Source organism: Scomber scombrus, chromosome 6 (genome assembly GCF_963691925.1).
Source record: "Scomber scombrus chromosome 6, fScoSco1.1, whole genome shotgun sequence".
In the NCBI taxonomy this organism is placed as follows: Eukaryota; Metazoa; Chordata; class Actinopteri; order Scombriformes; family Scombridae; genus Scomber; species Scomber scombrus.
In genome coordinates, this window is record NC_084975.1 from 21,890,849 (window position 1) to 21,901,420 (window position 10,572).

At 36.0% G+C, this 10,572-nt stretch overlaps 2 protein-coding genes across 2 annotated transcripts; both read right to left on the reverse strand.

Moving 5' to 3' along the window:
• Positions 1–3,081: 3,081 nt before the first annotated feature.
• Positions 3,082–5,130, reverse strand: LOC133981448 (troponin I, slow skeletal muscle-like). Its single transcript, XM_062420138.1, is given in 6 exon segments — positions 3,082–3,168; positions 3,314–3,487; positions 3,767–3,856; positions 4,587–4,718; positions 4,831–4,872; positions 5,116–5,130. Coding segments are annotated over 6 exon segments (540 nt in total).
• A 1,587-nt stretch (positions 5,131–6,717) lies between these two features.
• On the reverse strand, positions 6,718–8,333 carry LOC133982474 (troponin I, slow skeletal muscle-like). Its single transcript, XM_062421528.1, has 7 exons — positions 8,323–8,333; positions 8,193–8,196; positions 7,790–7,831; positions 7,563–7,694; positions 7,390–7,479; positions 7,110–7,280; positions 6,718–7,020 (listed from the first exon to the last, which is right to left on the reverse strand). The coding sequence occupies exons 1-7, from the start codon at positions 8,331–8,333 to the stop codon at positions 6,934–6,936; spliced, it is 537 nt and encodes a 178-aa protein (XP_062277512.1). The 3' UTR covers positions 6,718–6,933.
• Positions 8,334–10,572: the final 2,239 nt, after the last annotated feature.

The following is a 10,572-nucleotide window of genomic DNA, read 5'->3' on the forward strand; positions in this document are numbered from 1 at the left end:
TCAGTGCATGTGTTAACATAACTGACAAGAGTCTCTGCATACGTGACAGAAAAGGTGACTGGCCAGATAATCCACAGGCATGTAAGATGACAATGTTCAACTTGCTGTTGATGTTACTCATGATACCAAATAAGACAGCAAACATGTAAAGACAAAATGCTACTCTTTGAAACAGAGATTTTACTGATTCAAAGCTAACAGTTTGTAATTGTTTTAATAAGTATATTTTTTACCACCATACCAGTTTTACTCTAATCCACAAGTATCTGAAAATGATCAAATCCGTACCTTAATGAAACCAGACGGCTCCGTCAGATGCACGTCCAAACTAAACAAAAGTGTGTGTGAGGGAGGAAGCAGGGACTTTGTGAGACACGATGGAGAAAAATCAATCAGATTTATAGTGTCTGGGCCAAATGTGAATGGCTTACTAAAATAGACTCCAGTCTGTGCTACTGCAACTGTCTCTCCACCAACAGTGACATTTACTGTTGCACATAGCATCACCACAATATTCAGAGAGTAACGGGGGCAATAAAACTTCATTTATGGGCTCAAACTTTTGGTATCTTGCGTGGTTTTGACACCACCTGTTGGTGGAAGTGACAGTGAGCATTTAAAGGGGTGACCACACTCGTACTGGGTCAGTGTCACACATTCACATATGCCCAGGGTCAACATGTTGGAGTTTAGATCAGATATTTAAGGAGTCAAACAGAAAAAAGACATCAAACTACATGTCAGTATTCACTCAATCTGCTTCTTTATTAAGAGAATAAACACCGTCCTAATGTGAATGTGGACTGCCTTAAGAAGTCCATCTATAGGTATCTAAAATTACCTTCAGCTGAGACTTAAGAGGTTTTTAATACCTATTCTCTTATCTGGGTTAATATTGATGTTTGAGTGGTGTGGTGATTGGGAGGCCACATTTGGACATCTACTAAGACAATCCAAGGCTGCAGTTTATAAAAGGATTGTGTCACCACATTATTATATTATGTCCATTGCACATCTGCTCTCCTCAGAACTACCCCTGAACTTTATATACATCGCTCAGTCATGCACATGTGTGATGAAATTATTGTTCCCTGATTACGCTTCACGGCACCACCTTGGAGGTAAGAACAAAGTTAGAGGTTACCCTGGTTTTATTTAGAGGAGTAGAGGAACAAAGACAGGTGCTGGTCAGGACTTGATGGTTTGTAAACTGAGCCAGCCGCAGTTCAATCTGCGTCATTGTTGTAACAGGGAGTCAAATGTTCAGTCAAAGGACTGTGACTCATGCCCTCACATAAGGATAGGTAGGCAACCAATGATTAAACAGGAATAGTCATGAACGAGCCTTGTTGTTGACTCTCAAGAGACGGATTAAAAAGGTGATCCAAATTAAGCTGTAGAGGCTGAGCTAGCTTTATTTTTAATATGATTAAATTGAATATGGATCAAGCTCCAAGAGTGCTGGACCCTTCATCAAACAATGCAACCAATGGCATCTTTAATTCAAACCCTTCCCTCCATGGTGAATGCTCATGTCTTTCAAACTCCTCCAAACCACCTGGAACGCAAGTTTTCAGTTATGAATACCCCCCCTGGTGACATCATGATGACATTATCAGTGGGTTATTTTGACAAGCATCTTCCAGAGCCACTTCATGACTAATAAACTGGCCTTAATGTGTAAAAGAGTTACCTCCGTGAGATGCTTTCTTTAACATAATTTGACATATTTGATGTACTGACAGAAAACTCTAGTTTTCACATATTTATTTGTCAGGACTGAAAAGAGCAGCAGAAAATGATTCAATAGTTCACCCACACTCAGAGGTTTGACACCTTATTAGGCCCCTCATCGGTGCTTTGGATAAAAGCATACTTAATGGCATCCTTTTTAAACATGATGAGGCAATGAAGTTTATTAATAGTTTTTTATTATGTATTAATAGTTGTTTATTTATCTTGTCTTTTTTTATTCCTGTTACCAGAGTGGAGATCCCTAAATATTTAATGATCGACAATATTGTTTTGTTTTATTTCAAGAATTTGAAAAATAATTTTTAATATTAGGGCTGCAAAAAATGTTATATTATTGGTTCATAAATTAATAGTTAATACCCATCACAAATTCCCAATGGAATGAGTTAAAAAATTATTTATATATATATATATATATATATATATATATATATATATATATATATATATATAAACTTTAATATCGTATAAGACAAAGATAGTCAGAAAATCTTAACATGTAAGCAGCTGAAACATCACATTTTTGGTATTTTGCCTGAAAAATTAACAGTTAAGTGAAAGTCAAAATGGTCACCAATCAACTTTCTTAATCGATGAATCGACTAATCTCGTCATGTATATTATGTATTTATGGTCTCAATTATATCAACTAATAATTATTATTTTTAGCAGTAGTAGAAGTGAGGATTGTTCCTGTGTGCTCTGGCTGTTCCATTGTTGTTTGAGTGAGGGGTTTATTGCAGCCCTGAACCTGCGACCGCTTATTTTTGGATGTTCAAAGTTCTTAATGTGACGCCCACTTTGATTTACAAACATGATTTAACAACTTCTCAGCTGCTACAGTTGACCAATGCCAAGTCCTGCAACTATTGCCACCATCTGGCGGATGCCGAGTCCCAGTTGAGTGTCAAAAAGTAGCTTCGATGATAAATTAGAAGATTAAAAATGGAAGTTTAGCATCAGTTTTTTTAATTTAATATTGTCACATGAACCCTTTTCTTTTCCAGACATCTCCAGAACATCAAGAAACAGCACATTTCACCACGTTCTTATCTCTGATTAAGCTGTAGACAGTTTCTGAAGTGCCAGACACCACAAATCCACACAGTGCAACTCATTTAAATGCAAAATATATACAATTCTATTTAGTTGAATCTGAATACTTTTGCATATAACAAATATAAAGTCAATAAAAACACACTCACACCAACTCTGTGGGTTTGCTAATGGTGTGTTGTAACATTAACTCGATTTTTCTCTACTCTCTATTCCACTACAATTACATTGGATCCATCAAAGATATTTAAAATGTCCATAAATACAAATCTACTGCCCGGCATTAAACAGCTTCTTCCTGCCCTCCATACCAGACATGGCCTCCACGTTCTTACGCCAGTCAGTCACTTCCTCTTTCTGTTTATAAGAAGAAAATATTTCTTAGAAATACTGTATTTTCGGTATCGTGCCATAGTTAATCTTATAACCAAGAAATCAACCTAGCCTGGAAAACTTGAATTGAAAAAATAAATCAATCTGCTGTTATAACTGCTGGTCTTACCTTCTCATCCTCCTTCTTCACTGTCTTCAGATTGGCCTTGAAGTCCACCGACTCTTTGACTTTTGCGCCCAGCAGAGCGCCCAACATGGCATCAGCTGAGATCTTCACCCTCTTGAGAGCAGGTCGCTTCATCTTACCCTTCAACTCAACGATTTTAAGAGACAGATTTTCAATCTGCAGGAAACAATTGATAATGCAAGTAATGAGTATGCAGTTGTGCACAGCCAGTTAAAAAATATCTCACTCAGTCACAATTAAAATGACTAAAAATATAATTAAAACAACACTCAGTAAAACAATAAATGGTAAATGCTAGTGGTAAATAAAAATATGAACATCATTTCTATAATGTTGCTTCTGCTTGTTGCAAAGTATGCTTAAAAGAATAGTGTTCGATCATTAAAAATGACTTAAATTCACATGTACATCAAATGAATATGAATAAACACAAACCTCCTTGTTATTCTTCAGCACTTTGGCTTCAGTGTCGTAGCGCTCTTCATCTACCACGTCAATTTTACGGTTCAATTCTTTGCACATTGCCTGCAGACAAGCAGAGAACCAAAGTCACCAAAGAAACAAAGTCACAAGAAGCCTTTAATCCTATAGATACTATAAGTGATGCAGTCCACACATTTCATCCTTCCCCCGACCACATTCCACAAACAACCATGAAAACTAAAACAGCGCTTTAATTATATACCATGAGCCATAATTATGTTTTTTTTATCAAAAATCTATTAAACAACTTTTTTTTTAAATAACGAAACATTGACTCTTTTTTCCATTTCAACTTTTTTCCAAATACAAGATAAAAGGTGATCAAAAATCATGGAAAGTATGTCCATATGTTTGTTTTCCTGTGACAACTGGAAGTATAGTGGTAAGTATTCTTATTTTTAATTTATCTAACCTATGTTTTGGCGCAAAATTTAAGGTGATTTCTAATGCATCTACTGGAGAACTAGTTTATTTATGAAACCTTACACCAAGTGTCTTTTATTAATACAAATGTATGATAAATTATATGTTGATAGTGCTCATTATTATTGGCCACATACCACATATTTAATATTTGAATGAATTATTGTTTTACTTGTACAAGTTGTTAAAAACCAGTAGGTGTTAGATGAATAGCTGAAATATAAATTATAGGCGACAAAGGCATATGTACATTCTGTATGCACTGCATGAGAGGGATGTACGCCTGAAGTATTTGCACCATGTTGTTCCATTGATATGATGGGTGGTTCATGCGGTGACCTGCACATACCTGAAGGTCCTGTGTGGACAAACCAGACAGCTGAAGTGGAGGCACTCTCTCACTCAAAGTAGCTTCTCTCTCCTGCCTCTTGCCCTCCTTATCCTTCTCTAACATTGCACCTGCCATTTTCAGCAGTTTGGTCTGAAATTAGTGGCAAAATGAGAATAATTAACTCTCTGGATCAATTATTGTTATTTTGTTGGGTGAATTATTATGGATGAATTATACTGTAGTGAAGACAAAAAGATATGACCTTAAGAGCCAGTCTACGAGATGCAGAGATCTTTGATTTTTTCTACACAAAAAAGAATCAGACAAACATTTTATAATGCAACAGCTATGGTATATGAAATCACACATAGTTTCTAAATAAAGAGTCTTCAAATATTCATTAATCATATGAATAACTTACTGGTCTGTGGTGGACATTGAGACATGGAAAAGGTAAAGCAATAAAAGTCAGTATTGACATGATGAACACCTGAAGAACTACCATGACTTTTGACATGTTAAATTATGTAATAAAAGAAATCATAACTTACGCCTCAGACATGTTTGCAAGCCTTTTGTCTGTGGAGAATAAAACAATTTAAAATCAGAAAAAGCACATCATCCAGATGGAGCAGTTCACTTCATGCATATGGCCCCATAATCTATATTTTTTATATAATATAAATGAACTATATATTTTATGCATAAACCAATATCTTTACAATGAACACTGTTCATCTGCCTCTTGTTAAGTGAACCAAGTAAGATATCCGAGTCATCCGGACCTTGGTATGGTGTCATACCAGCATTAAGCCTTTCAATTTGCAGCACCACATGCTTGAGTGCTGCAGAATATTTGAAGGATCTTTTTTAATCCCAATTGGAATATTTTCACTTTCACGGCAGCCAGTGCGGAACTAAATTCAGAATTAGTTATTTTCAAATATCATAAATATACCGTACCACTCAAAAGTTTGAACACACTTTCCTTTTCCTTGAATGAGAAAATGTGTCCAAACTTTTGACTGGTACTGTATGTATTGAAACATGGGGTTTAGCTTTGGAATAAATAATATTCCCATTAGCGTTTGTTAAAATAGTTCAAATGTAGATGTTTTATACAAGGTAGTATAACTGACAATAGTGTACATCACCAAGTGAATTAGTTGATAAGTGAATTTAAATGAATGAACTAAATGTGCCTTCATAGTGAAAGCATACATTTTGTAACTAGGTAACAAGTTATGTTGTATTTTGGACTCTTTATATCTAATTTATGGTCCAACTGTAATGAAAGCGTATATTTTTCAAATAATAAATCCGCAAGTTTGTGTTTTTCTGGCAGGTTTGTAAGTGTCACAGTCTATCTAGTAAGTCACCTGCTACTAATTAAAGTTTTCTACATAACCACAACAGGTGAAAAGTGTATAATGTGTAAAGTGTAAATAATCACCATTCACACTGTTACAGGAAGAATCAACATACCTTTCTTGTCCCTGCAGAAAACCTGGTGAGGTGAGCAGTGGCAGTCTTTAAATGACAAGAGGAAAACTCAAGTCAAATTTAATGGCTCCTTCATCCTTCTGTGAGTGGCTAACCAAAATAGACTCCTCTGTCCTGACAGCCAGTATACTGTATATAACTACACCTCTACATGGCAGCCCCCAACGCAAGGTTTACCACTATATTCTCATTGTTCAACACCAGGATGTCAGGGCAGTCTTTAATGTTTTGTTTTGTCTGGTAATTATGATACATCATCACGATTATGACTGTTATTGATAAATATTAAAAATAAAGATTAAATCTTGAAATCTGAACAAACTAAAGAAACCAAGCAAAAAAGCGCTAATGGTTGTTTAATCAGCATCACATGTATTACAGACTGTGAGACAGCGCCATCATCTATGTAATACAAATACTGCATTTTGAGACACCAAACCTCATATCTTAAAATGACAGAACTACTCAGCATTTTCTTCAGAGCATATAATCATTCAATATCAATTGCAATGGTCAGTATGTATATACTATACAATTCACATTAATACATTTCTGGCAAAGAGAGGTATTGTTCATACAAGTTTGTATTCATTGAATAATAAAACTATTTTAATACTGTGTTATCTAAATAGTGCATTTCCCCATTTACAAGTAGCAAGAGTTGACATCATTCTCAACAACACCTGCTTAATTTTCTCTTGTTATGGAGAACTTGTGAGAGTTGGACAGTGAACAATAAAGATTAACAAAAGGAAGTGATCAACACAACAAACCTGGACCTAGAAAAGACATACACTGTATTTGCAACCTCAGGGTTTTGTGTCCCAGAGTGCTTGTGTCCTTTTTTCACACAAGCACCTTCTTATTGTCCAGCATCAAACAGCTTCTTCCTGCCCTCCATACCAGACATGGCCTCCACGTTCTTACGCCAGTCAGTCACCTCTTCCCTCTGTAAAATAGATATACAGTAGATTGTAAACTACTTTTTTAAACACATTTTCTCATGCTGTGAATGATTGTCAAAGCTAACAGCTTCACCTTTTCTTCCTCTTTCTTCACTGTCTTGAGGTTGGCCTTGAAATCAGACTTCATGAATTTGGAATTGTCGGTGCATGCGCCCAGCATATCGTCTGTTGTTTTCTTCACCCTCTTCAAGGTAGGCCTCTTTCCCCCCTTCAGCTCAGTCATCTTCTGATTCAGTGTCTGGATCTGTGCAAAAAGCATCACAGTTTAAGAAGAAGCAATAACCAGGCACCTACAACATCCAAATATGTCATTAAGTGTATAAATTTAATCCCTGAAATAAAATCTGCCGTACCTCTTTTTCATTTTTGGATACCTTACCATCCATATCATAACGTACATCGTCTACAACGTCTATCTTCCGATGTAGTTCTTTGCAAAGATCCTGCAATGGAAAAAGGTAGTCATAAATTATGTAAAGTAAAAACAATGATTGAATCATGATGATCAGTAATCAGAAATTGGTACCTGGAGTTCCTGAGTTGACAGACCTGACATCTTCAGTGGAGGGAAGCTTTCATTCATTGCCCTTTCTTTCTCACGTTTCTTCTCTTCATTTTCAGCTACCAGCAGAGAAGCTGCCTTCTTCAGCAGCTTAGACTGTACAAATGTAAGACCTCTAGTGAATACAAAAACTGACTTTCTCATGAGGCATAGTGGGACATACTGTTTACATAAAGGTTTAAAAGACCCACCTTCAATTGAAGTCGGCGTGTAGCTGAATATTTTGGCTTTCTCTGTGAGATGGATAGTAGATGTATAAGGTATAAAGTACAGTTTATCAGGGTCCAAAATTAACTTTTTTGTCCAGCAGCCAAATGGATAGTGAATGTTCAAATTTTACCTGCCACTCAAAACATTTCCATTGTTTGTTTGGGGTTTTTTTTGGCTGACGAGTGAAGCAAATCTACCAGCCACTTGCATATTTTACCAGTATTTGGCTGGTGGCCAGTGCAAATTGTGTGCCCTTCTATATACATTGAATATATTCACTGGAAAATGTTTTCAAATGTCTTTTTAAGCATGAAATGCATAAACATTTTGCACCACTACTGATGGTTAACTAATTATTTAGAGAAAATTGTTATGTTAACTCACCGGTCTTCATAAACATGTGAAATGAAAAGCAGGGAAAACAGAAATTTGCTTATTATTTAATCTAGTGTAATGTATAATAATACAAAACTGAATTATAGAATTGTGGTAACCTTGATGGGCTAATACTCACCCTTCAGACATGGCTGCAGTTTATAATCCCTTTGTAGACAACAAGAAAAAAAAGATTTACAAGTCATGCTCTACATTTATTTTTAACTCATATTGTATCACACACAGTTTTACAGACTCCTTTTCATATAAATAACACAGTCTCCATAGTATCCTATATTTATGTGATGGGTGAATCCAACAAGTTAACAGTTCAATACATTTATTTAGGCTTAATTGTGCTCTGTGGCTTTCTAATACATTTCAGTATACTTTCAGGAGCTCATAATCCCTCCTATTGTATTGAAGAACTGACTAGGAGCCTGTTGCAGGGCTATATTTGGCCACATTGCCCCCATGCTTTGCTCTGTCCCAGCAGCAGCTGTGGCCTTGATGATGCCAGAGAAAGCCAAGCCACAGGAAACTTTGGCAGCCAACAGAAAAACAATATCAAACATAAGACTGTGAGAATCATAAAACAATAAAATTACAAATGTTGCTGGAAGCTAGTGAGCTACATTGTCTTTTATCATATTTCCATCCCCTTCTCATTCTGTCTCCTTATTTAACCTTTTTGTAACATTATCTCTTAATTAATAACTTAATATTTTTAAATTAGCCACAGCATGATGCAATAATAACAGTGTTCAGAGCAGGATGTAAGCATGCCAGTGCTTCTGACACAACACTGTAATATATCCCATTAAAATTAAGCCAGCCTGACAGGGTGCAAAAGTCAAGGTAAACAAGCAGCCTAAGATTTTAGTAAGCCCTCAGCCTTGCCCCTCCACCCAGGGGGTCGCCACTTTATACAAGCGAGCCATCATCACTTATCACACCAGCTTTTCGGCCAAGGCGATGGGTCAATCTTGCTGAAAGCAGCAACCAATACTTTGGCAGGCAGTTTAAGCCTCAGGTCACATTTTTTCACTTTGGGGATCCAAACTTCATTAAGAAGCTTGAGGTGTCACAGAAGCCAAAGCCGGAGAACCACATTTGAAAAGTTGCTTTAAGACCTTGACAAAACTAGCAACATGGCACAGAGTCCCGTACATAAATACCAGTCGTAGTATCTAGTCTTCACTACTCCCTCAACTGAAACTGGACTTCATTTGATCCAGACAAACTTATGGCTTTAGAGACAGACACTTAGATTCCTGGATTGCTGTCACGGCAACTTGAAAACTTAATTCATGAGGTAATTCAGCCCTTTTGATAAATCTAATTCACCTTTATTCTCTTGTGCTAAATTGCTCTGGTTTATTATCGTGTGAAACTTACCTTGATGGTGAGGGCAATCAGAGAAGGAAGCAACAATGGCTAGTCAGGAAAAGAAAAAGCACTTTATGGTTATTAGTGAAAGATTTATGTATTCCAAGTCTCACGTGAATGGCCCGCTAAAATAGACTCCCTGTCCACCTGACAATTGCTGCACCACAATGCAACCCTTTTTGATTTGCCCTCAACCCATGACACATTTATTTCATGTGGCTGCACAAGGGCACACCTCAAACGTCCCTTACCGAACTGACAGCTGTGTTATCCTCTCTGCAGATATCAGGTGATCCGAGCCCGTCTGCCTTTATAAATTTGTGTCATAGGCTATTCAGGCAAAAGCTCACATAAAAGACCACTTGTTGTAAAAAGTGCCTGGTAATTTCAGTTTTAGAAGCTGGTATATTAAGCTGAATTTAAAGATTAAAGTCATTTAATGGAACAATTCTCTACAGGGGAAAGAGATCTGAATATGTAACAGTATAACTGGCTTTAATACCACCCAGTACTGAAAATCAGGTAAAACACTATTTTAACCTCAACTAATCACCACTAAACTTTATACCAGTCAAGTTTGGACACACTTTATTTACTTATGTTATATTCACTTTAATATTTTGACTGGTACTGTACTTAATACATGGTTTATAACACATTATGGCAATCTTTGGGTAGTTTTAGGCAAATATAAGGATTTTCTAAAAGTATTTTAATGTATTTATAAATAATTATACTTGCTCCCTGTAATAACTAGTATATAAACTGTTAAAATGCCTGATAATAAAATTATAATCCTTTAAATTGTCTTTGTTTGTGTTTGTTTAATTGATGTGTATACAGTACACAGTTGATAAATGCTTTTAATTAACTGTTTATATACCAGTTATGGAGGCTTCATAGAAGGCGTTTTAAAGGAGGAGTTATAATTATTGACACATACACACTTAAAGATAAATAATATATGCTTACAAATGAATTATGGTGTTATAATGTGTTA